This window comes from Dermochelys coriacea, chromosome 7 (assembly GCF_009764565.3).
Source record: "Dermochelys coriacea isolate rDerCor1 chromosome 7, rDerCor1.pri.v4, whole genome shotgun sequence".
In the NCBI taxonomy this organism is placed as follows: domain Eukaryota; kingdom Metazoa; phylum Chordata; order Testudines; family Dermochelyidae; genus Dermochelys; species Dermochelys coriacea.
In genome coordinates, this window is record NC_050074.1 from 33,974,862 (window position 1) to 34,000,741 (window position 25,880).

At 61.5% G+C, this 25,880-nt stretch overlaps 1 protein-coding gene and 1 long non-coding RNA gene across 3 annotated transcripts; one reads left to right on the top strand and one right to left on the bottom strand.

The window, feature by feature from the left end:
- Positions 1-907: 907 nt before the first annotated feature.
- EML3 (EMAP like 3) lies at positions 908-16,652 on the bottom strand. Of its 2 annotated transcripts, XM_038409312.2 has the most exons (24): positions 16,482-16,652; positions 12,614-12,781; positions 12,293-12,380; positions 11,411-11,869; positions 10,801-10,914; positions 10,446-10,474; positions 10,234-10,269; positions 9,735-9,858; positions 9,307-9,456; positions 8,923-8,992; positions 8,539-8,649; positions 8,018-8,113; positions 7,129-7,263; positions 6,819-6,957; positions 6,410-6,561; positions 4,796-4,921; positions 4,392-4,523; positions 3,993-4,060; positions 3,592-3,680; positions 3,240-3,337; positions 2,890-2,977; positions 2,565-2,663; positions 2,265-2,395; positions 908-1,733 (listed from the first exon to the last, which is right to left on the bottom strand). In XM_038409312.2, the coding sequence occupies exons 1-24, from the start codon at positions 16,525-16,527 to the stop codon at positions 1,536-1,538; spliced, it is 2,946 nt and encodes a 981-aa protein (XP_038265240.1). In that variant the 5' UTR covers positions 16,528-16,652; the 3' UTR covers positions 908-1,535. The 2 variants fall into 2 exon arrangements, 1 of the variants encoding a protein (XP_038265240.1); XR_006282936.1 differs by lacking the exons at positions 908-1,733; positions 3,240-3,337 and having other exon boundaries at positions 2,353-2,395; positions 2,890-2,978; positions 3,590-3,680; positions 16,482-16,643.
- LOC122461162 lies at positions 10,609-24,670 on the top strand. Its single transcript, XR_006282937.1, has 3 exons — positions 10,609-10,734; positions 14,133-14,142; positions 24,658-24,670. It is a non-coding gene; the product is annotated as an uncharacterized LOC122461162 (long non-coding RNA).
- The last annotated feature ends 1,210 nt before the right edge of the window (positions 24,671-25,880 follow it).

The following is a 25,880-nucleotide window of genomic DNA, read 5'->3' on the forward strand; positions in this document are numbered from 1 at the left end:
CGCTTCGGGGATCTCCGGGAAAGGATCGGGAAGGCTCGGAAATATCCGAGGCGGCTTCGGAAAGAAATCGGGTTTCTCCGGAACTGTTCGTCTCTTTCCGGAAGCACCTGGAGAAGCTTCGGGCATCGCCGACGACAGCCTCCCGGCGATCGGGTCCTTCCGGCCAGCGATTCCAGTCCTGATGGCCGGAGCCGGGCAGAACTTCGGGCCTTACCGGAGATCTTCGGATAAATCCGGAGACTGCAGCCTTCGGCTATTTCCGGACAGAGACTTCCCCACTCGGGCCTTTCCGGAGGGAGACCCCAGCGCGGGGTTTTTAACCCTTTCCTCGCCGATGGGCTCTGCAGAGAGGCTACCCCTGGAACAAGGGGCAATTCACAGCAGCCTCAACCGCACGAGGGTTATTTGCATACATATACATATGCAAATTTACAGCTGTGCAGCCCAAAATAGCCACTAATTTACCCCTTACAGCCAGGAATTCACTGATTGCAGGGGGATCCTGCATCCAAAGGTGAGATGCAGCCACCTCTGGGGTGGGGCACCATTGCACTAATTCCAGTGTCCTGCCAGGTATGAATGACAGAGCCCCAGCAGAGAGGTGGAGATGTCCTCTCTGTATCTCACTAGACCTGGGGAGCTAAATCCCTTATTTCCCTCTCCCCCAATTCTGGAACCAAAGCCTCAGCACGCTCCCCCCTCCCCCATATTCTCAGGGCTGTGTTAACAGTGATCCCTGCAATGTACCATCCTAATGCAGGGTAGCCCCACCCTCTGCTGCCCCTAGCATGCCTTCCTCTCCCCCACCCCACTGCTGTGGCCCCTGCCCACAGCCTTATACCCCCACCCTGTACCGCTGCTGTGTGCCTACTCCCCAACCCTGACAGGAAGGAGACAGGAGCCCAGCCCCTGATGCCAAGGCTTTATTGCTGCCTCTCACAGTTTTCAGCGTCTTGCTGCTCTGGCGCAGCCGGGAATGTAAACGAAGCAGGGAGAGCAGTGTCCTGCTTCTCCAGGCTTGATCCCAGCATTGGGGGCAGCCCTCAGGCCCCTGGAGGGAGAGAGTGTCCCCAGGTGGACGGGCCCCATCGTACACATGTTCTGGGAACAGGGAACAGAGTGAGGATAGATAAGGGACAGCCCCAGCCCTAAAGATGGGCTGCCTCCATTAACACCCACATGGTTCCCCTAACCCCATAAGTTCCCCTGCCAGAAACCCCCCCACCCCTGGCCCTCATGCAATGAGGACTTCAAGGCAAGAGCCCCAATCCCAGCACCCTCCCAGCTGAGCCCCTGGGCCCTGGTGGTGGGAGCTGCCAACAGGCCCTCGGCCCTGCCCCACCACTCTGACCTGTGCTGGGCCCTGAGCAGAATCCAGGCCTGCCCCCAGTGTTAATGAAGCAGGTCGCATTATTAGTATGCGTTAGTCCCAGGGTGGTGGGAACCCTCTGGCTGGGCCTGGCTCACTGGGGTCCATGTGCCAGGGCTGTCCAGGCCCACAGGCAATGAGGCTTGGTCCCTGCAGTGTCTCCAGCTCAGGCGCAGCCCCCAGCCTCCTGGGAAGAGAAGGAGGCAGAGGAGAGCGAGCAGCTGTGGGGGAGGCTGCCCCCCAGCACCCGCCACTGGAAGATGCTGGTGTCCTTGCCCCCCAGTGAGACCAGGTGGCTGTCATCATTTGTGAAGCGCACATTAGTCACGTGGCTCCCGTGGCCCCCATACACGTGGCTGGGCGCCTGCAAGAGAGACAAGGGAGTGGGGTCAGGCGTGGGTGCTGCCAATAGCCTCCCACCCCACCCAGAACCTCCAGAGTGTTCCCCAACCCCCTGGTCAAGGCCCTTGGGCTCTGCCACTACCCCCAGGACCTCCCAGAACCACCCTGATACCCCAGTTGAGACCCCACCACACCCTCAGAACCCCCAGAGATACCCCATTCCCCTGCCCAAGATCCTACAGAGACTCCCTGATCCCCTGGGATGTCCCCCCATAGAGTCCCCAGTTCCCTGCCCAAGACCCCCTGGGCATCCCCACACCCCAAACCATCAGGGTAGTCCCCAGCCAATGGGCAGAGGGGCAGACAAAATCCCTAGTTAATCTTCCCCCCTACCCCCTGCATGCCTGTTCTCTCACCTCGGCCCTGGGGTCAGGGGTTAATCCCACCCCACCAGTCTCATTTTGGCCCTGGCACAGGGTTAACTCCCCCTCTCTGCCAGTCTCACTTCAGCCCTGGCACAGGGGTTACCCTCCCCAATCCCTGCCAGTCTCACCTTGGCCCTGGCACAGGGGTACTGGAACAGATGCACCTTGCAGAAGTCATCTGCCACAGCGACTACACGCTCGTTGTGGGAGCGGCACAGGGAGTTGATGTCTGTGCCATCCGAGCCGTCCGGCCACACGCCTGCATGGGAGACACACGACTTGCTAGTGCCCCTTCCAGACCATGGCTCTCAGAGCCCCTGGGACCCCCTTTCCACCCAGCTACACTCTTCTCTATCCCTTCTCCCAGGGACCTCTCGTACCCCGACGCTCGCCCTCTCCCCCCACATTCCATGGGCCCCAACCCTCACCAAAAACGTGGAAGCCCAGCACGCAGGTGTACGATGCCCACTCCCGGTCACGGCTCTCAAAGCGATTCCTCAACAGCTTGCAGCCGCCAGCCACATCCCCTGCAAACCGGGGAGAGATACGCGGGGTTAGGGTCCCACTGCAGAAACAGGCACTGCCACATGAGGGCACAGGTACCCAAGGAAAGACACACACACTTGTCCCAGGGCACCAGAGCCACCTCCATCCATGATGGAAGCTTATGGACGGGCCCATGCACAACGAGGGCGACTCACGCCCAGCCACCAGGGTGACAGGCTCCTGAGCACTCCCATTCCCGGCACTCACAGTAGAGGATCTCATAGTCTCCCGAGTTGGACATGATGAACTTGCTGTCCTTGGACCAGTCCAGGTGGGTGATGAAGCTGGAGTGTCCCTGGGCAGAGGGGGAAGAACAGGGGCATCAAAGCCAGTTACTCAAGGACTCCCCAGCCCAGCCTCAGGCATCTCTCAAGGGGGCACAATCCAGGGGCCTGGAATCATACAGCCCCCTGGCTCCCAGGACCCGCCTCTCATCTCCCAGAGACCTGGTCCCCTTCCCTCCTTCACCTTTGGTCCAGTGACCTCCTCCACCATCCCAATGGCCCCATCCCCCCCAGCCTCCTCCTGGCAGCCCTTTCTCCTTGGCCCCCCCTCACCGTGCAGCGGCCGAAGCGGCTGTACTTGCGTTCCCCCTCCCCCACGCTGTAGATGTAGATGAAGTTGTCGTGGGAGCCGATGGCCAGGAACTCACCGTCTGCAAGGGGGAGAAAAGCGGGGTGGGAAGGGGCCACATGGGGAGCAGCTGCAAAAGGGAGGTGGAGGAGGTGGTGGAAACAGAGCCATGGCGGATGGGGAGAATGGGAGGAACTTGTTGTCCCTACAACGTGGGGAAGATGGGGTGGGAATGGGGCCATGGAGCGGTGGGGGACGGAGGGAGCCAAAGCTGCAGTGGGGGAGGAACCTGGTGGGAATGGGGCCTGCAGGGGAGAGGAGTGGTGGGGGTCTGACCTGGTGAATAGCGCACCACTGAGAGCTGCTCGTTCCCATCTGAGCCCCCTGTCAGCACCTGCCGTGTCTCTGTGTCCAGCACCAGCCACCTGGGGGGGCACAGGAGGGGGTTAGAGCTCCCGTGGCACCGGATGTGCAGAGATAGAGAGAGGACCCCACCCCAGGGAGACGGGGCAACAGAGGGGGGGTTTCCGACCCTGGGGGTAAACCCTTAACCCCAGGGGCAAGATTCAGGGAGTGGGGGTCACAGCCCCAAATCTCAGAGTCCTGCTTGCAGGGCCACCAGTAGCCCCTCAACCCCTTTGGGTGAGACTCCAGTGGGGTGGGAAGGGCTTCCCCAGCACCCCCTGAGGGCTCAGAATGGGGGCAATGTGGGGGGGGAGGGTTGGAAAGAGAGTTACCGTCCAGTGTTGAGTCCTACAGCCACCACCCGGCCACTGGGGTGGAAATCAGCGCAGAGCCCAGTCTCCTGGGGGGGAGAGACACCCTGTAAGGATCTTGACCCTCCTCCCATCCACCCCACGCCACCTCCTCAAGCAGTACCTCCAGCCCATCGCATCCCCCATCCCCCCCAGGGCGGTAACTCCAGGGAGAGGCTCCAGCCCACTGCATCCACCCATCCCCACCAGGGTGGTAACTCCAGGGGGAGGCTCCAGCCCACTGTATTCCCCATCCCGCCCTGGGGTGGTACCTCCAAGGGGAGGATCCAGCCCACTGCATTCCCCATCCCCCCGGGGTGGTACCACCAGGGTGAAGCTCCAGGCTGCCGTGAACCCCCCCCATTCCCCCCAGGGCGGTACCTCCAGGGTGAGGCTCCAGGCCGCCGTGTGCTCCCCGCTGTCCCACATGCAGACCTGCCTGTCATGCCCACAGGTGAGAAAGAGGCTCCGTGAGGGGTGAGTGGCCAAGCCCCACAGCTCGTCCGTGTGACCCTGCAACCAAGGAGAGCCTGAGGGGGACAGGCGGGGGCCTAGCTCACCCCATTGTACGCTGCTGTCCATGACCTCAATCCCATCTCCCCCCCCACTGCTCCCCAGTCCCCAACCCATTTGTCCCCCTTGCCACTCCACAGGGCCCCCTACTTTCCCAAGCACCCCCTACCCTGCTGCACCCCCATACTCTTCCCCATGACCCCTCCCTTTCCCAAGCCTTCCCACAGCCCCTTAGTCTCTGTAGCCCCAAGGCTCCCCAGCTCCCCGCTCACCTGGATAATGGGGGTGAAGCCAGCGGCCAGACTGCCCCTGAGCAGTGCGTTGCGCGTAGTCCCAACCAGCAGCTCGGCCCCGGGGCCCTCGACAATGGTGCGCACAGCCCCAAATTGCTCTGGGATCTGGGGGGGCACAAGGGGCTGACTGAGCAGGGGTGGGGACAGCAGGAGCCACAGATCCCCCCACATGCTCACTGCAGATCCTGATCCCCATCCATGACTCCTACAGACCCCTTCCCCTCCAGCAGATCCCCCCTCCTACCACCCACAGCCTCCTGCTGCACCCCAGACATGCCCCCGGCAGATCCTGAGCTCCCATCCGTGACTTCTATAAAAAAGGAGTACTTGTGGCACCTTAGAGACTAACAAATTTATTTGAGCATAAGCATGCCCCCACACTGATCCCCAGCTCCTGCAGCCCCCTCACCAACCCCTCAAACATCCTCTGCCCACCCCTGCATATCGCCCACCAACTACAACCCCCTCACCGACTCCCCAAACACCCCCTGCCCACCCCTGCAGATCCCCCACCTGCACCCACTACAGCCTCCTCACTGATCCCTCAAACACCCTCTCCCCACTGTCAGAAAGTGGAGATTTTCCCTTGTTATGTTGTATGTGAATTTTACTGTTTTGCATGAATACTGTGTGTGCCTCAGTTTCCCTGTGTGCTGCACCAATACCTCAGTGGTGGGAATAGGGGTGTGTGACTTTGGCTGAGACCTCTGGAGCAGGTGAGGCTGCTCCAGCTGCCTGCACATATGATCAATGCCCTTCATAACCGGAGACCCAGGAGGGGGATGCAACCAGGTGACTGCCCAGGAAGTGAGACAAAGAGGAGGAGGACCAATGGGGGTGTCTGAGGTCAGGTTGCTGGAAGCTGGCATTCTGCTTGGGTGGACTGGAAGTGGGGGAGTCTAGGGCTTCTGGTCCAAGACTCCCCAAGTTGGACTTGGCTGAAAGTCACTGATTTCTCTGCTAACAAATTCTGTGTTGCTGTCAATTAATAAACCTTCTGTTTTACTGGCTGGCTGAGAGTCCCATCTGACAGTGGAGTTGGGATGCAGGGCCCTTTGGCTTCCCCAGGAGCCCCACCTGTGTGGACTTGCTGCAGGAAGCGCATGGTGTGGAAGGGGAAGCTAATTGCTCTGAGATCAGACCCAGGAAGGTTGAAGCTGTGTAAGCTTCTTGCCCTGGAGACAGTCTGCTCAGAGAGAGGAGGCTCCTCCAGAATCCTGGCTGGCTTCATATGAAATAGTTCCAGAGCATCGCCCGGTGACTTCATGACCCCCCCCCACCACTACAGACCCCTCTCCGACCCCCAGACACCTCCCCTGCTCCCCTGCCATCAGATCCTGCAGGCAAATCCCCATCCATCTCCATGTCCAACCGCAGATACCCTTGCCCAACCCCTGCATACACCCCAACCCTCCCCACAGATCCCCCTGCCCATCCCCCCTCCAACACAGGCAGATTCTGACCCCACCCCTGCCTCCTACAATCCCCTGTGGATCCCCCATGTTCACCCTCACCCTAGTCCCATGCAGATGCCACCCCAAGAACCACTGCCCTGTTCCCGCTTTGGATCTGAGCCCATCGGACTCCCCTCACCTCCACTTCCTGAAGCAGGGCAAGGCTGGGGCTCCAGTGCACGAGGCGCCGGTCCTTCCCACCCCCACTCAGCACTGAGCCGTCGCGCCGCAGGCAGAGCGAGAAGATGCTGCCTTCGTGTGCCCGGGTCTGATGCCCAATCTGGTAGGTCTCTGCAATGGAGTGGTGGGGTCATTGCTGGGTCCTCTCCCCCCCACCCCTCCCAGCCCAGGGGGGTCCTGCATCCCCTCCACTCCAGGGTCCCCCCCCACTCTCACCCCCCCAGCCCAGGGGTCTGTGCGGCCTCCCCCCAGCCCAGGGGTCCCTGCCCCCCAGCCCAGGGGTCTGTGCAGGCCTCCCCCCAGCCCAGGGGTCCCTGCCCCCCAGCCCAGGGGTCTGTGCAGCTGCAGCCCCCCCATCTCCCCAATACCTTTGGCGCCCTTGCCCAGTGTGCGGATGTCGGCGGCCGTGCGTGCCCAGGTCAGGATGTTCCCCTCTGAGTCCCCAGTCAGCACATCCCCATTGGCATCAAACAGAAAGCACTGGATGAACTTGGGCTTCTTGTACTTCTGGAAATGGGGGGGGGGGGAGAGAAGTGAATCGGGGTGGGGAGAGGGCTCACGGGGCAGCCAGGTCCAACCCCTCACAGGCTGAGCCCAGAGTCCTTCCCCAGCCAGGTTCAGCACAGGCTCCTCACCCAGCTGAGAACTGCCCCCTCCAGCCAGCCCCCAGCCCCTCACCCCGAAGATGCCCTGCTTCTTGCTCAGGGTGCTACCGCTCCAGGTCCAGAAGTAGACGTGGGATTTTCCACTGGTGATGAAGTTGCTGCTGTCCTGGGGGTTGAACTCCACCGTGAACACGGACTCGTTGGTGCTCTGGAGAGGGGAGAGAGGAGGCGTGACAGGACAGGGGGCAACCGGAGGGACAGGGACATGTGGGGATTGTGGGTGCCCAGCAGGATTTTGTGTGGGGTCCCCAAGGGTGGGGATGGGGAGACCCCTCATTGCTCCTCTCCCACCAGTGGATGGCACCAGGGGCAGGGGGACGCCCAGGGTCTGATGCCCAATCTGGTAGGTCTCTGCAATGGAGTGATGGGGTCATTGCTGGGTCCTCTCCCCCCCACCCCTCCCAGCCCAGGGGGGTCCTGGTAGGTCTCTGCAATGGAGTGGTGGGGTCATTGCTGGGTCCTCTACCCCCCACCCCTCCCTGGATGGGGTCCCTTGCTGAGTTTTGGGGGGCACTTCTACCCCAGGGGAGTCCTCCTCCTGCAGCCAGCTCCATCCCCAGGGAAGGGAGATCGATGCACAGCCCAGACTCAGACCCTTGGCCCAGCCCAGGGTCCCGCGTAGTGGGGGGAGAAGCACAATGACCTCAGCTCCCCAAATATGTACAGGTTGCCATGGAGACAACACCCAAAAAGCAGGAGCAGCACTGCAGCGTCACCCAGTGAAGGAGAGCGGGGACTGCAGCCCGGACGCCTGGGTTCTCTTCCCGACTCTGGGAGGGGAGTGGGAGCTAGTGGCAGAGAGCAGGGATGGAGGCTTGGATCAGGACTCCTGGGTTCTGTTCCCTGTGGTGTCCCCTCACCCCTGCAATGCTATGCAGCCTTGGGTCTGCCCCCTGGCTCACCTTGATCTCGGCCTGCTTGGTGCCGCGGGCGCAGTCCCACACCGACAGCATGTGCTCGTTGGAGTCGTCCACCACGCACAGATAGGCCCCCTGGTCCTGCAGATGGCAGCCAGGAAGGACAGTTGCCAACGGGGGCTCCTCAAGAATGGAATATGGGGATACAGGGACGTAGGGAACATGCAAAGGGATGTGGGGGGTCTGGATAGGGGACACAAATTCATCCCCCCCCTCCCCACCACGACTGCACAGCCCAGGCCCCCAGCACAGCCAGGATTGACAAGGACTGGGAGGGGAGGGGGAATTGGGGGCACTCCAATGTCAGGGTTCACCTCCTGTCAGACTGTCCTGAGGGAGTCCTGCCTCCCGAGAGCTCAAGGGGGCAAGAAAGGATCCAAGCTGGGGTGGGGCAATGGGACAGCGTGGGGCAGGGATCTGAGTTGGGGGTGGAGAAAGGGAGGGCAGGGTGACGGGAGACATGAGGCAGGAAATCAAGTGGGGGCAGGGCTAGTGCTTGGACTCACAGCAGTGGAGAAGGCAAGGGAGCCAACGCCTCGCTCAAAGCTCCCCAGGCCAATCTGCTGCAGGGTGAGCAGCGTGGAGGAGTCCCAGATGTGCACGAAGGGCTGCAGGGGCTGCAAGAGAGGAGATGGGTCAGGACAGACACAGGAGTTGGGGGATGTCGGGGACTGGGGGGGGCAGGTCCCAGGAGGCAGGGCCTTGTGGACAGGACCCTTTGGTAGGTCTGGCCTCCTGCACTGAGACCCCTGCTCTCCCCACCTTGCGGGGCCAGAGTCCAGGGCGTGGCAGGGTTTCTCACCCGGCTCTCCAGGAAGCTGGCTCAGTGGGACTCCCCTAAATCCCACTCTGGGACAGCCCTGCAGGATCCGTCCCCCCTCGGTGGGTACCTTGCCATCCTTGTCCACGCCAGCAGTCTGCCCTGTGGCCACGCGCACTCTGTCGGGATGCACGGCCAGGCTGCAGGAGAGAGATGGGGGGAGGCAGTTATTGGCTCAAAACCTCAGGGGCCACAGCCAGGGAGGAGAGACCAGCCTGGGACCCCCCCACGTGCCCTTGCCACAGTGGGTGACCCATGTGCCCTTGCCCTCCACTTCAGTCTGTGCCCCCATGTACTCTCCCTCCAAAATAGTTGGTGCTCCCCAGCTGTTCTGTGCCCCAATGTACTCCCCATCTCCTGCAGTCAGTGTCCCCCCAGGCCCTGGCCATCGGTCCACAACCCACCCCCAGCGTACTCCCCCTCGCATGCCGTTGGTGCTGCCCCGTGCACTCACCATCGCACGCAGTCTGTGTGGCGCAGGTAGTGGCGCTGGCTGCGGCGCTGGATGTGGTACAGCACCACCACACAGGCGATGAAGTAAACCAGCTCCCCTGAGGCCAGAACATAAAGATTGGAGCGGCTGTCCCGGCCACGGTACCCATAGCTGGGCAGGCCCGTCAAGGAGCACACAGGGGAGCGAGGGGGCCAAGCCAGCCAGCCCCAGGGCTGGGGAAACAGAGGGACACAGTGCAACCTGTGGGGGCCGGGGGGAGGCCGGGAGCACAGCGCCCTTTGGAGGGGGGACACAACACACCCTGGGTGGGGGGCAGCACAGCACTCTCTGGAGGGAGCAAGGGACATAGTGCTCTATGGGGAGGTGTGATGCCTGGGGCAGAGCAGGTGCGGGCTGTGGGAGGTGGGCTTTGCCCTGCTGAAGGATACACCCAGTCGAGCTGCAGGTGCTCAGGAGGCAGCTCCGCACGCAGCTCCTCGTAGTGGGAGATGCCCGATGGGATGTACATGGTGATGGGCCGGCCCCGCAGGAACATCTTGATCGAGAGGCCCTCTGGGGGGTAGTGGGGGTGGGAGGGAGACAGGTCACAGCCAGCACCACCCCCCAGGCCCATCCCATGCAGCCTGCCCATTCCCACCACATCCAACCCCCTGCCACCTCCACCCACCCCATCCCCCAGAGCACCACATTCCCAGGCCATCCCACCCCCAGGCTCCACCCAACCCTCCCCCCCACTCCATCCTGTGCACCAGTCCCACGCACCCAACCTCCCACAACACCATCCCCTGGGCTGCCCCCTCAACCCAGCAGGCACCCAGCCCCCAGGTACATCATCTCACAAGCCCCATCAAAAACATGCTTTGGGTCCCATCCCCCTGTGGCTCCAGCCACCCAGGGCAGCTTCCAATGCCTGTCCAGCAGCCTCACCAAGGTTGTAGGTCCCACGCCGAGACCCCAAGGGCCCTGCAAGGAAACAGGGAGTATCAAGAGATTTGGGGCCATGTGTGGCAGGACGAAGGACCAGGGCAAGGGGCTGAATTCCCCTCACACTTGCCCTCCCCACACTGCCCAGGGCGCTGGCACCAGTGGAATGACACCCCCCCGAGCACTGACCACCACTCAGCTTCCCCACAGCTCACCTGGGCTCAGGTTAGGGTCCTTCATCCGGCTAGAAGGGAAAAGCAGAGCATCAGCGGGGGGGCTGTAGGGAGTGGAGCAGGGGGAGCTCTATGCAGCAGAGTGTGTGGGGGGGTGGGGGGGCGTATTCCAGAAGGCATCGCTGTGGGCGGGCAGGTGTGCGTGGTGGAGGCTGTTCCCAGCAGGGATCGCTGTGGGTGGCAGGTTGTGCGTGGTGGGGGCTGTTCCCAGCAGGGATTGCTGTGGGGGGCAGGATATGCGTGGTGGGGGCTGTTCCCAGCAGGGATCACTGTAGGGAGTGGGGGGCTGTTCCCAGCAAGGGGCACTGGTTCGGGGGGGGTGTTGGAGTGTCCCTACTTCTCCAGGCTGCTGGAGCGCGTGAGCAGGTTGGCGGAGGATGCTGCCTTCTTGCTAAGGTGCTGCCGGGCCTTGGCCTTGTCGGGTTTGTCAGAGGAGCTGTTCCTGCGCAGGCTGGGGGGAGAGGGAGCAGTCAGGTTAACTACATGCACTGGGTGGGGATCAGCATGAGCCATCCCTCAGCTCCCCAAGGCCAGGGCACCCGCACATGAACTCCCTTTTCCCACATCAATCCACTCACACCCCATCTCCGGCAAAGAGGAGAATGGTGCCTTTCGTTCAGCGATTTCCCCTGGGGATCTCCCCACCCCAGCTCCCCTGTGTGGGGGGCCTAAGACACAGACAGAATCTGATTTTACCAGCCCCACAGTTCAGGCTGCACTGGGGGATGCGTCTGGACACATCAACTGAAAACAGAGCCCAGGAATCCTGGTTCCCAGACAGCTTCCTTCACCCCCCACCTTCTGGCCCCTGTAAACACACACTCACCTACTAGAGCTCAGTCCCCACTCAAAGCCCTGGCTCCCACACATCTGCTCTAACCACTAGATCCCACTCCCCTCCAAGAACTGACAATAGAGCCCAGGTGTCCCCTCCATCCCCCACTCACAGCTCTTTCCTGGTGCCTTTCAGGGCATGGACCGCTGGCACCGGGGAGGCTGTGGCACTGCTGCTGCTGCTCCCCTCAGATGGGGGCTCTGGAGATAGCATCTCCTCCCTGTGGAGCTGACTGTCCAGGGGCTGGCTGCCATTTGCACTGCCTTGGAGTGGGGCGGCTGCTTCACAGTCATGGGGAGGCTCAGAGGAGTCCTGTGGGGACCCTGCTCCCAGTATGTTGGGGGCTAAAGTTGGCTGGGCCAGGCCCAGCGGACTGTGAGACATCCCCAGGGCATTTGGCTCTTCTGCCTCAACCCCAATTCCTGGAGGAGTCCTGTGGCTGGGGCTCCAGCCCCACTTCACGCCCAACAGGGCCGACTCATCAGTCTGGGTCCCGGTGCTGATGGGGGCTCCCGGTGGGCGCCTAGCACCCAACTTCTCATGGCACACGACTCCCGATGCAGGCACTGGGCTGTGAACAAAAGCACCACAGCATAGGCTGAGAGAATGCCCCATGGGTTGGGAGGCCCCTCAAGTGCCCACCTCACCGCCCTCAACCTGACCACACTGCCCTCCCCAAAACTTCTTACCCTCCAATTCCCCAGGCCTGACCCCATGGCCTCTACCTACTGTCTCCCCCAAAATTCCCCCACTGCCCTCCATTCCCTCTTCACTCCCATCTGAGGGGCTTGCCCTGGGGTCCCCTCCCCAGAACCTGGCACTCCCTCCCCCCACAGTACTGATCCTGAACCTCAGGGTCATGCCTGCCTCATGGCCCTGGCCCTGGCCCTGGCCCTGGCCCCGGCCCCGGCCCCAGCCCTGGCCCCTTCCCTGTCCCTGATCCAGAAGTCCCTGGGGTCCCTGCACCAGGGTGGGGGCACAGCCTGGGTGATACCTGCAGCTGGCAGTCAGTGGGATCCAGGATGTCCCATGGCCCAGCGAAGGATCCAGGAACAGCCGGGTGTCTGGGACGGCATCATTCGCTGCAGGGAAATGACAGAGAAATATCAGCCCCATGGGAAACCCCATCTCCCCAGATGGCACTAACGCTGCCCTCCACAGTGTCCTGACTGCTCCTACCCTGGGCCCTACAGTGCTCTCTTCTGGGAGAACCTGGGGCTGGAGTAACCCAGAGCTCTGTCCACAGCCAGCGCTCCTGCCCTGCTCCCTGCAGCGCCTCCTGCTAGACTCCTATCCCAGTTCCTGTGTGTCCCACCTGCCAGTAGCTGCTGCATGAGGAGTGGGATCTGCTGGTCGTAGAGGCTGAGTCTCCGCAGCGCGTCAGCCAGTGCCGATTTCACCAGCGTCAGCTCCTCCTCCTGGCTCTGCAGCCGGAGCTCCAGACTGGCCAACCGGTCAGGACGCAGGGCTGAGATGGTCTCATCTAGCAGGGGCAGTATCAGAATCATTAGCTCCAGCCACTTGCGCAGGTTCCTGCCCCCCAAACCAGGTCCCCTGCTCTAACCACTATACCCCATGCCCCGCCCAGAGTGGGACAGAACCCAGGAGGCCTGATCCACAGCCCCCAGCTGCTCTAACTCACTAGACCTCATGCACCTCCCCGAGCTGGGGATAGAACCCAGGAGTCCTGACTTACAAGCCCCTGCTCTAACCACTAGATCCCACTCCCCTCCCAGAGCAGGGACAGAACCCAGAAGTCCTGGCTCCCAACCCCGTCCTCTAACCTCCTCACATGGAATGGAGCCCCGAAGACCCCTAACACCCAATCCCGAGAGACGGGGAAGCTGATGCCAGGGAGACGGGGCTGGACACCATCTGCTCACTGGGGCCGCTCCCCACCCTGACACCCCCTGCTGCATGGGGCAAGGACCAGAGCCCTACTTCTACCCAGGCCAGCCCCAGCGGATGAGCCCCCACATGGAGGACTGAGGAGGAGCAGGAAGCCCAGGTTGAAAAGGGCTGGGGGTTCTGTGCAGGGCTAGAGGGAATGGGATCCTGCCCCAGAGGGTACCCCCCACACACACACACACTTGGGGCAGCTCTCTGAGCAGACTGCAGCACAATAGGCTGATGACATCCACCCCCACTGCCCCACGCCCCCAGCCCTGGACAGGCCCTGCTTTGTCCCCAGGGAGCTGCAGCCCCAGCCAAACACAAAGCTGCTTTCTCAATGGCATTTACAGCTCCCCGCCAGGCGCCCGCCTGACAGCCCAGCCCCAGCCAGAGAGGGGAGGGCAACTGTGTGTGGGGGGGGGGGGCGGGAAGCCTGGCAAGATGCTGGTCAGGAAAGCCAGGAGTTGGGCAGGCCAAGCACCAGACAGGGAGGGGCTGGGCACACGTGGCTGGGCTGGGCACCACGGGACCCCATCATTTCCCTTCCAGAGCTGGGCTAGAACCCAAGAACTCTGGCTCCCAGCCTCCCTTGCTCTAACCACTAGCCTCCAGCCCCCTCAGAGCTGAGGCTAGAACCCAGGCATCCTTGGCCCATCCTGTGCCTTACACCACAAAGTTGCTTTTTCTAGCAGTTCCTTGCAGGAAGCCGCACCCCCCTACAGGGAAACACGTTGGGTGACATTTTTGGGTGAGGTGCTCAGCTTGGTATTAACCCTTTGTAGCCTGGTGCTCCCTTGCCAGCTGCAGGGGGAGATGTAGGACTGGGTGCTGGAGAATGGAGCTGCTGCCCTCGGGGTCTCCCAGCACTCTGATCCCGCTCAGTTCTGCAGTCTCTGGGCCCATGGTAGCTTCCTCCCTGCTCTGGGTGCGGGGAGGGGGAGGAGGAGGGCAGTGCCAGGGGGCTGTGACTCGTCACTGAGCATGGCTGGGGTGGAGGTCTTCTGGCTGGGGACATGGGGAAGATGGGCTCAGCCACCCAAACCCTGGAGAGAGGCCCATGGGGAGCAGGGGCCAGGCCTGGGACATAGACCCAAAGAAGAATAAAGGGTCAGCTTGGGGGATGGGTCCAGGGGCAGGCCTAGGGAATAGGCCTGGAGCTGGTGGGGGCAGGCCTGGAGGAGTGTGGGGCTCAGCTGGGTGCTTTCCCATCTCCTGGCTTCCCTCCACCACTGCACATTTGTCTACATGGGCTTGGGTCTGGTGCCATCAGTAGGACAAGCTGGGTCTGGGGAGATGGGATGGGGGGGGTGGGCTCTGAGTTTGTGAATCCAACATCCCACACCCTGGCCAACAAAGCCCCTGAACCCAGCCCTCAGCCCTGGTCCTGCCCCACTGGGGTCGCACCCCCTAGGGGTTCTGTTCCCTGGACATGGGGACTGCCCAAGGGTGCTAGAACAATTTTTATAGTGGAGGTGCTGACAGTGCAAACCATGGAAACCTGGTCTTTGGTGTTTGTTATTATTACTTCAAGCACCCCCAGCCCACCTAGTTCACCACCACTGGGACATGGGCTGGGAGGGGTGGGGGGGGAGTCTTCTGCGCCCCCCACCATGTGCCTATGGGATCTGTGCTACAACATGAACCCCAGCAGGGACTGGCTAGAGCTGGAGTGGGGGACAAAGGGACCTGTTAGTTTCTGTGCCCCTGATGGGCAGACCCAGGCTAGACAGAGGCCCCCCCCCTTCAGGACCCAACTCCCTGGCCCTCTGCACACAAGGAGGGGGAGCGGGGTGGGGTTGAGGGAGCAGCTGCCATCGTGAGGTGAGGCAGGACACTAGGACTGATGGGACTTTTGGACCCAGTGCACGATGCTACCCAAGCTGCTGGGAGCTTTGGACTTGGAGTGTGGGGCAAGGCCAGCCCCAGGCCAGGAGCCCCACCAGCCCGGTGGTCCAATGGCAGGGGAGCCCTGTAAAGCAGCAGAGTTGGGGGAGGAGCCCAGACAGACACCACCTGAACTCCCTCCTCTGATCCCCCTAGTTCTGACCAGTGACCTGACACCCCGCTCTCCAGTCTTCCCCCCTCCCCCATGTCTCTGGGCTGGATTGCCTTGGCGCTGGCTGTTGCAATATCTGGGCCAAAGCAGTGGCTTCCTCCTGGCTTCAGGCTGGAGAGGAAGCACTGATGCTTCCAGGGAGGGGGGGGCAGTACCAGGGGTGCTATGGGGAGCCAACAATCCTGCAGAGAGGGGGCACACAGCCCCACTGCAGACGCTAGGCCAGCCTGTCCAGAGATGGAAGGAGGCCAACTTTGCAGTTAAGGGACTGGACCGGGATCCAGCTGCCTGGGTTTCATCCCCAGCTTCAGGACAGGGGGATATTGTGGGTTGGAGGGGCATTAGGAACCAAGACTCTTGGATTTATTCCCAGCTCTGTGTGTGTCCCTAGGGATCTTTCTGAGCCTCAGTTCCCCCATCTGTGAAATGGATAAAGCCATGGCTGAGTCACTGTGGAGAGAAAGGTGCAATGGGGCAGGGTGGTTTGGCAGGTTGGGAGTATTTGGGGGGGCATCAGAGAGATGGGGACCCCAAAACAGGAATTTCAAACTCTGTCATAGGAGGAAACTTCCCACTCCCCCCCAGCACAACATGTGCCCCCCACCCACACAACCCCTGCCTTCTTGTGCACACCTAGCACCCTCCTTATACACATCCTCCCCCACCCAGTCCACTCCCCTCCACACACAGTGCCCCCCAATAACTGAGCCCCTACCCCCTTCCCAGGCAGTGCATTCTCCTCCACACAGACCCCCTACAAAAAGTACAACCCCTTTCCACATACCCTCAAGTACCCTCCATGCAGCCAACACCCCCACTCCTCTGCAAACACAGAGCACCCTCTGGCTGACCAATATCCCCTGCACCCCCACAATACACTCCATAGACCCCCAAACACCTGCATCCCCCTCCCCCAAGCCATGCTCTCCCCATAACACCCCCCAAACACAACCCCTTCCCATTGATCCCCAAACACCTGCATCTCCACCCCGACCCCATGCACACCTTGCACCCCCACATAACGCACCCCCACACCCTCCCCATGTACCCGCACCCACCCCGCCAGGCCCCCGGCTCCCACCCGCACAGCGCCCCCTCCAGCCCCCGATCCGCTAGCGGGCCCCGGGCGGAACACGGGCCCCGGGCGGTCTGGAGCGCGGGGGAGCCGCGCCTGGGAGCGGGCACCTCGGGCCGCCCCGGGCCCCAGCCCCTTGGCCGGGTCCCCCGCACTCACCCGCGGGGCTGTGGTTTGAGCACCGGTCCATCGCGCCGCGGGCCATGCGCCCCTGGCGCCCCGATTCGCCGTGTGAGCGCCAGGGAGGCAGCGAGCGCTGGGGCCGCTGCTCCCCCACCCCAGGAAGCGGCGCGCCGTGTCATTTCCCCTTCGCAGCCCGGGCCCGATCCCGGTGTGACTCCGGATTCGCCTGGCTCGGGGCAGGCGGGGGGTTAACGCTTCGCTGCCCGGAGCCGCGAGCGACTCCAGCGACAAATCCGGAGGCGAGAGTTGTGGGACGAAGGGCCCAGGAACTGAGAGCCCCCAGAGGCGAAAGGGTACCCAGAGAGACAGGGCATGGTGGGGAACGGAAGGAGACCCAGGAGTCCTGGCTCCCTGTACCCTCTACCACTAGACCCCACAGCCACTCCTTTCCCGGAGCAGAGGCTAGAACCCAGGAGTCCTAGCTCACAACCCCCACCCACTCACACACAAACTAGACCCCACTCCCCTTTCAGAACTAGAGGACAGAACCCAGGTGCATTGGCTCCCAGCACTCACCACCTCCAACCACTAGACCCCACTCCCCTCCTAGAGGCTGGGATTAAATTTAGGCTCCCGGCTCCCAACCCTCCGCCACCACACACACAGTAACTACTAGACACAGACCACTCTCCTCCCCACGCTGGAAAATTAACCCAGGAGTCCAGGCGCCCAGTCTCCTGCTCTAACCACTAAACCCTACTCCCCTCCCTGAGCCCAGGATAGAATCCAGGATCCCTGACTCCCAGCCCCCTTAACAGTGTGAGGGGTGACACTGAATGGGAGGGAGCCCCCCACATATGGGATGCACTGGATCACCTGGGCACGGATAGTAATGTCCCCTTCATCTCTGGATTGGAGGAGCCAAGCACTGGGGGCAGTGGCAGTGCTAGTCCACTAGGGGCCCTAGGCAGGAATATTCCCCTCCCCCCAATACTAAAGCAGGCAAGTTCTTATAATAAAAACCGAATGGGGGGCCCTTGAGCTGCTGAGGGCCCTAAGGAATTGCTTCTGCTTACGTCTAGCACTGGCTCTGGCTTGGGGGGCAGAGTCTGTGTGGAGGGTCTCTGAAACCAGAATCTGGTGGGGCTGGGGGCAGGGTCCTGGCAGGGGAGCTCTGCAGCCAGTATCTGGAGCTGGATGGTTTGTAGTCAGGCTGGGCAGGCAGCCCTGGGAGGTGGAAAATCCCGGGCTGGAGCAAGTGGCTCCTGTTTTCCTTGGCCCCCACAGCGCTGACGTTGCGTTGCCAGGGCCTGGTTGCCAGGACACGCAGTCACCCAGCCTGGTCCAGGGGCCATGGGTACCACTGGGTAGAAGAGTCAGCCAGCTACCACCGGTGGGATCCGGGGCACTACAACCGGGATGCATAGTCCCAGCCACCCCCAGCGTCCAGGATCCATGACCCGGGGCACAAGTGCCAGGATTCAACCTCCAGACCCACCTAGGGCACTAGTGGCAGGATTCACACCTCCATTGGGATCTGCACCACAGGACACTAACACCAGGGATTCACAATCCCAACTCCCCTCCCCCTCACACACACAACTGGAATCCACTAGCACCAGGATTCCCACCCTTAGCTTCCTTCAGTGGGAGCTGTGCCCTAGGGCAGTGACTCTCAACCTTTCCTACTGTCCCCCTTGCAGGAGTCTGATTTGTCTTGTGTATCCCAAGTTTCACATCACGTAAAAACTACTTGCTTTCACAATCAGACATAAAAATACAGAAGTGTCACAGCTCACTGTTACTTTCCCATTTTTACCATAAAAGTATGTGGTATACCGCACTGGAATAAACTAATTGGAATATAAATATTGTACTTACATTTAAGTGTGATACTTGAGCCTGTTTTTCACTTGCCAGCCTTGTCTGATGCCTGAGCCCCACCGCCCAGGGCTGAAGCATAGAGCTTAGCTTTGTGGGGCCCCAAGCAATTGCCCTGCTTGTTATCCCCTAATGCCAGTCCTGCACTTGTTACCCCCTGAACCTGTCCGGTGGCCCTACTGAGGGTCACCACCCAGGTAGAGAACACAGATCTAGATGACAGGTTTCAGAGTAGCAGCCGTGTTAGTCTGTATTCGCAAAAAGAAAAGGAGTACTTGTGGCACCTTAGAGACTAACAAATTTATTAGAGCATAAGCTTTCGTGAGCTACAGCTCACTTCATCGGATGCATTTCTAGATCTAGATGAGTTGATGTACCCCCTGGATGACCTCTATGTACCCCTAGGGGTATGTGTACTCCTGGTTGAGAACCACTGCCCCAGGGCACTAGCAACCCCCAAACCCTCCTACTGTGATCCATGCCCCAGGGCACTAGCAATAGGATTCACACCACCAAATTCCCCTACGCACACCCCCACTGGAATCCATGCCCCAGGGCACTAATGCCAGGATTCTGGCATCTGCACCCCAGGCCACTAGTGGCAGGATTCACACTCCCATCACCCCATCCAGCACAATGGGGTGAGAGGGGACAAAGACACCCTGTTGACAACCCCTCCCCCAGGGCTGCAATGGTACCTGGCTTCTATTTCAGTGTGTCTAGCTCCCCTGTATGGCACGATCGCGCTCCAGCCCTCACACCCTGACATCCTGGGGGTCCCAGGGAGACTGGCCAGAACAGGGCTGGGTGCCAGGCTGAGCTGGACAGACAGGCCCCTGGTTCCAGGCATGGGACAGAACTGGGCGTGAGTGCTTGGGACAGCACTGCCCACCCACACCATAGTACATGTGACCCTGGCTCCTGGCATCCCCGGAGCGTCTGACACACACAGCTTGTGAAGGGAGAGGAAATCTCATACTGGGGAGAGATGGGGGAGCTGAGTGTGTGACATGGATCTATATGGGGGGGTTAAATGGGCACCTGTTTGTGATATAGAGGGAGATGTGGGATGTGTGTGTGTGATGTGGGGGTCTGTGTGTATTATATGGAGGAGATGAGGGGTCTGGATATGTGATGTGGGGAAGATGGGAGAGATGGGTGTGTGATGAGGAGGAGACTGGGGTCTGTGTGTGTGATGTGGGGGGAGACGGGGGTCTGTCTGTGTGATATGAGGGAGATGAGGGGTCTATGTGTGTGATGAGGGAGAGATGGGAGGTCTGTGTGTGATCTGGGAGAGATGGGGGGTCTGTGTGTGAAGTGGGGGAGATGAGGGGTCTGTGTGTGTGATGAGGCAGAGATGGGGGGTCTGTGTGTGATATACAGGGAGATGGGGGCATCTGTGTGTGTGATGGGGGAGATGGGGGTCTGTGTGATATGAGGGAGACGGGGGGTCTGTGTGTGTGATGTGGAGAAAGGTGGGGGAGGGATCTGTGTGTGTGATATGGGGGAGATCGTGGATCTGCGTGTGGGGATGAGCAGGGAGTCGAGGGGTGGAAGTGGGAAATGGGGGCGGTGTCTGTGATTTGGGCCCGGAAGGCCCAGAGCCCACGATCTCACCTGGGCCCAACATCCCATTCCCCCAGCCCCGCTCTCCCTCTGAGTCAGGGCAAATTTCCCCCAGCAGGCCCCAAACCACGCTATGGGTCCCGTGGGTGGCTGCTCCCGCTGCGGCTGCTCCCACTTCCTGCCCCCCCCCACCGGTGTCACCGTCAGGACCAGGCTCTCTCCGACAGGGGTGATTCAACTGGAAACCCAGCGCCCTGCCGAGCCAGTCAGATTGTGCCTGCCTGCCATGGGCAGGTGGGGGTGGAAGCAGGGCTGGGAGCAGGGGAAGAGGATCAGGGTTAGATGGGGCGTGGCAGGGCCCTGATCCCGCCGTCAGACCCTTCCTCACCCACCAGGCCAGTCGTGCATCCCAGGTTCCTGACCTGGGCCTCCTTCCCCTCACCTGGGGAGCTGAGCCCTGCACCTCCTTAAAGGCCCAGCTCACCCTGTGAGGTGGGAGAGATGGGGATAGGCACAGGATCAGGACTGGGGGAGGGGGTGAATTGGTGCAGGATGGAGGTTTGCTGATGGGGAGTGGGGCAGGCATCTCTAGCAGAGCCCCAGGCAGGCACTGGGAGGTGGGGAGAGGCTGCGGCTGCACTGTAAGCTGTGGTTACTGTACAGGAAGCCGGGACGCCCCATGATGTAGGTCAGAGCCACAGCACTGGTACATGATGGGTTAACTCTCCCAGACAAAGGGGTGCTCAATGTGAGACTGGGAGCCCCTGCTGCCCCCCCATGCAGCCCCTACAACCTTCCAGCCAGGATCGGTGATGGGGCCCTGCTGTAGACAATGGAGAATCCAGCAGCCTCATTTCAAATGTGTGTGTGAGATGCTGCCCTGCCAGTGCCCCTTAATCCTGATCCGCAGCCCCTGCTAGCCCAACCCTGGGCTCCCCCCAAGCACTGTGGGTGCCCCTCAGTCCTGACCCGCAGCCCCTGCTAGCTCAGCCCTGGGCTCCCCACTCAGCTCTGCCAGTACCCCTTAGTCCAAACCAGCAGCCTGGGAGAGGGAGCTGCCCCTGCACTGGGTGAGATGGAGATTTCAGAAATGGCCCACCTCTCACGACAGGTTCACACTGATCCCGGGGGGCGAAGGGGGGGGTCCTGATGTGCTTCTGATGTACTGAGCCCCGTAAGGAACCCAGCCTAGGATCCCCGTCTGCTCCACAGGGAGCCGGAGACATGATCGCTCCCTGCACAGTGGGGACAGACAGGGCCCCGAACCGGTGCTGAGGGAGGTGTGGTCAGAGGAAAGCTGTCGTCTGGGCCGGCTGTAATAATGGCGCCTACACACCCCGGTTTCACAATGAATTGAGGCCGTCAGTCCCAGCGCCGTATACCCACAACAAAGAGCGATGCTGGCCCCGATTCATCCTGAAAGTGAAACTCCCCACGGGCTTCGCAGGAGCCGCCCCCCAACTGATCGACTGGAATTCACTGTGTGGCTGGGAGGCATTGCTGTAATTTATCTCTGACTGACTGAGATCAGGGCCAGGTGCTGCACAGACCCCGAGGGAGATCAGGGCCCCCATGGCATCAGGTGCTGCATGGGATGCGAGCGAGATCAGGGACCCTGTCACACCTGGCTCTGCACAGACTCCGAGTGAGATCAGGGCCCCCATCGCATCAGGTGCTGCACAGACCCCGACTGAGATCAGGGCCCCCATCGCATCAGGTGCTGCACAGACCCCGACTGAGATGGGAGCCCCCATCATGAGGGGAGCTCACACCCAGTCTCAGCCCCAGAGTGCTCACAATTTAAACATCCCATCCTTGAGCCCCCTGCTCCCTCCAAGGCCGCCCCTCTCTGGGGGCAAATCTGAGCCCCCCACTGCTCCCCCAGTGGAAGGTGTGAACCCAGCTGGCGCTGAGCCGGATCCTGCACAGTCATAGCGTGAGGGCCCAGCCCCACTCGCACCTCATTGGGTGGCAGCCTCCCTGCTCAAGTGAGGCCAGGGCTCCCACACAGCCACTTGGCCGGGACCACGGAGCACAGGCGGCACTGCAGGTAGGGTCCTGACAGCGGGAGGGGGCAGGACTCTTTGGGTTTGGACCCCTGCAGGGCGCATCTCCCTGGGGCTGGGTGTCTGTCCAGAGTCCCCAGGCATGGGGCTCTGGGGCTGGCGCCTGCACTGGGGTCTGCACCAGGGCCCTGGGGTGGGGATCCTCCCTTCCTGGCACACTGGGCTTCATCGGGAGCAGAGCCTGCCAGGGAAGTGGGGAGCCTGCTGTCTCTGCCTCCCTTTCTCACTTGCAGGCCCAGGCGTTCTCAGCAGGGGGGACTTTAAGATGAGGGACCCCCCTCCACTGCACCCCAGGCTCCTGGGCAAGCTCACCCCCCCTGGAGCCGCTGTCCTGCAGGGAACGACGGGGAGGTAGGAGGGGGGCTGAAGAGTGAGACCAGAGAGGGACAGGGCATGGGGTGGGGGATGAGGAGTGGGACCGAAGAGGGACAGGGAGCAAGGTGAAGGGTGAGGAGTGGGACTGCGAGGGGGACAGGGCGTGGGGTGATGGGTGAGGAATGGGACTGGAGGGGGACAGGGCGTAGGGTGAAGGGTGAGGAGTGGGACCGGAGAGGGACAGGCATTGGGGTGAAGGGTGAGGAGTGGGACTTGTTGGGGACGGGGAGTGGGGTGCGTGATGCGGAGTGGGACCGGAGGGACAAGGAGGAGGGTGGGGAGCAGCTCCAGGAGGCACTGGTTGGAGCGAGAGGCCTAGCCTTCCTAGCAGGTGTTGGGCCCTGGGTTCAGGATGCTGGGGCAGGTCCCCCACTGTGCGGGAGGCACTGGGAGAGAAATGACCTTGGGCCCAAGGGCAGCGAGCAGGGGATGGGGAGCATCCAGCCCCCACCCAGGATAGGGCTAAGCTGGCAGCTGGGGTCGGGGCTGTGCCCGGCCCCCTCAGGACCCCCAGACCTCTGTAAGTTCATTGCTGTGTTTGCTGGGCTGGGTCAGTTCTCAGGCTTGGGCCCTGGGTGAACTCTCTGCGCTGGCCCCAGCTGCTCTGGGTACCATGGCGGGGCGGGAGGGTGCCCTGCTCTGCTGATGCCTCTATCCCATTGGGCTGGTCTCCCGCCATCCAGAGCCTCTGCCCATGGCTGCCCCCAGTGCCTGGGCCCCCTGTCCTGCAGCCACCTGGTAAGGGGAGGGAGTATTGGACCAAGCCAGGAGCCTTAGCTGCTCAACGTGGCCTTTTCCTGGAGCACGGGGTTCAGGCACTCAAGGGGCAGGGTGAGGCCTCAAGGGATCAGGATTTGAGTGAGGGGCTTACCGGTCAGGAGTCAGGTTAGGGTCAGGGTTTACAGTCACAGGGGTGGCGGAAGGGGAGGGAGCTGGCTTCAGCCTGCACCCTTGCCCCAGACTCTAGGCCCAGCTGCCCCATCCGGCCAGGTTCCCCACCCTCAATCGCAGTCATTGGGAGCCCAGCTCTCCCAGGGCCCCAGGCATTGCTGGCTGGCTGGCTCCCCCAGAGTGGGGGGTCCCCATTGGGGCCAGGCTCTGCCCAGACATAGCGAGGGTACCTCCAACCCCAATTGCCTAGTAGGGAGCTCTCACCAGGAGCCAGGGTCCAGCAGAGCCAGGGGAAGAGGGCACCAGGGATGGGGCAATCTCCCAATAGCTTCAACAGATGGGGCCTCTGGGGCTCTCTGCCCCCTACCTGTGCGCTGGCAGCGTCTGATCTCTCCCAAGAGCCCATCACCCCAATGTCCTGGCCCCATGGCCAATGGGAGGTGTTGGGCCCCAGGGCAGCACCAGCTCGGGGGTACGGGTCAAATGGAGACACAGAAACCCCTTTCAGCTGGGGGCCCAGCAACCTGCAATGGCCCAGAGCAACTCGGGCATTCCACCCACCTGTCATGTCCCCATCACCCATCCCCCTGCCCAGGGACCCCGCCATCACCAGAGCTGGGCCAGCTGCAAGTGACCAGCACAGAGAGTCCCGCCCATCCCAGCAGCACAAGGAGGAGCAGGGGACATACCTGGATTCCAGCCTCCCCACCCCAGCAGAAAACAAACTCTTACCCAGACAGGGCCCCGGCTCCACAAGCCCAGCTCTCATTTGCCCCCTATATCCTCGGCTGCTGCCCCGAGGGATCGCCCCATGCATAGGGCTTTCCCTTGCAGCAGGCACTCAGCGTTGGAGGCCCCCACTCCCCCACTATCGGGACCCCACTCTGCAGGGGACAGAGGGCTCAGACCCATGTACCCCCAAGAGTCCCAACCGCACCTCGACCAGCTCAGCCTCCTAGGAGCTGGAGGTCCTGGTGCCTAGCACGAGTCTGAGCCCCATGGAAATTGGCCCCAAAGCCAAGCAGCTCAGCCGGGGACCACGATCCAGGCCCTGGTCACCTGATCTGTGCTCTCTGCAACTCACCACATGGATGAAGGGTTGGAGGAACAGCTAGGGAGGAGCTTTTGTGCCATTTGGCAGCGCTGGGCCTGGCCTAGATCATCCCCAAGGGCAGAGCAGGACCAGCCAGATGTGTATCGAGGGGTGGGCTGCAGCGACCCCCCCTGGCCCAGGGGGCAGTGAGCTGAGAGGGCAGGCAGGACAGCTCAAAGGCCCTTGGGTTCAGTTTGAGAAGACGTTACCAAGCCGATGAAGTGCGAGACGCAGCTGGAACCCCAGGGCTGTGTTGGGAGTACAGCCCCTGCCCAGACGGGGTCCCATGCGCCGTGTAGGTCCCTGTGTCCCTGCCCTGCGAGGTGGCTCCATGGCACAGGGGTGTGTGTGGATGTCTCTGTCTTTCCAGGGGCGGAGGCAGCTTCTCCCCTTCGCCTTTGTGTCAGGGTCCAGATGTTGGGGGAATCTCTTCCTGCAGTCTCTGTCTGTCCTGCCAGCTGCTCTGTCCCAGACTCTGACCAGGCTCTCAGCTCCCCTGCATGGGCACAGTGCTGGACGGGGGGGCATTAGATTGGGTAGGGCTCCAGGCATTCAATCTGTGTAATTGAACAAAAAGATGAACAGTGACCTGATCTAAGAACCACACTGGGAACAGACCTGGGGTAACAGCCTTGCAGATGAAGGCCTAACCCGAGAAGTAGCTAGACAAATTCAGAGTGGAAATATGGTGTAAATGTTCCCAGCTAGGGGGACAGCCTGTTAGATAGGGGAAGTTGATATTGCTGGATGGTTTTCCATCTCCAGGGGCTATTTTTCTAGCAGATCTGCCCTAGTGCAGCCAGGAATTCATGCAGGGAGATTCTCTGGATTGTGTCACACAGGAGGTCAGGCTAGATGAGCTTTGTGGTCCCCTCTGGCTTTAGAACCAAGGAATCTGTGGGCTTGGCAGGCCCGGGGAGTGCTGGGCCTAGCTCAGAGCCAACTCTCTCCAGTGAACATCACGGCTGAGGCAGGGTAGCGGGGGGGCTCGCAGGAACCAGGGCAGGTGGGGTGTGGCAGATTCTCCCAGGGGATTCATGTCACACAGGACAGATTGCAGTGATGGACACATGGTTCCTGCCTCGTAACTGCTAAATTTCCCGGCACTGGGGGCTGGGGTGACTCCAGCTTTGCAGCCCAAGTCCTGCCTACTTCAGACTCTCTATGCAGGGAGACCCCCGCAGTCAGGGTGGGGTTACATGTTTAAAACTCACCCTGATCCCCAAAAAGGAACCAAGTGCCCAGGGCATGAGCACAGGAGCCTGTGGCACGAATTGTTCCGGGGCAGTGACGGGGCAGGAGGAGCCTGGTGCCACAGGCTCAGGGTGCCAACGTTCCCAGCCCCGTTATCCTGCCCAGGTCACCATCCACAGGGGGTCACCAAGGCAGGGAGCTCAGTGACACCCCTTCACAGTCAGACCCAGAACTGCGTCTGGGACCATGACGCCAATGAGCCCGGCGTGGCAGAGCTAGGGTCAAGGTCAGGGCTCAGCTCAAGGTCAGGGCTAAGGTTTCTCTGTCTGGTGCTTTCTGGGCCCCCATTCCCTGTGTTGTCTGCCAGGG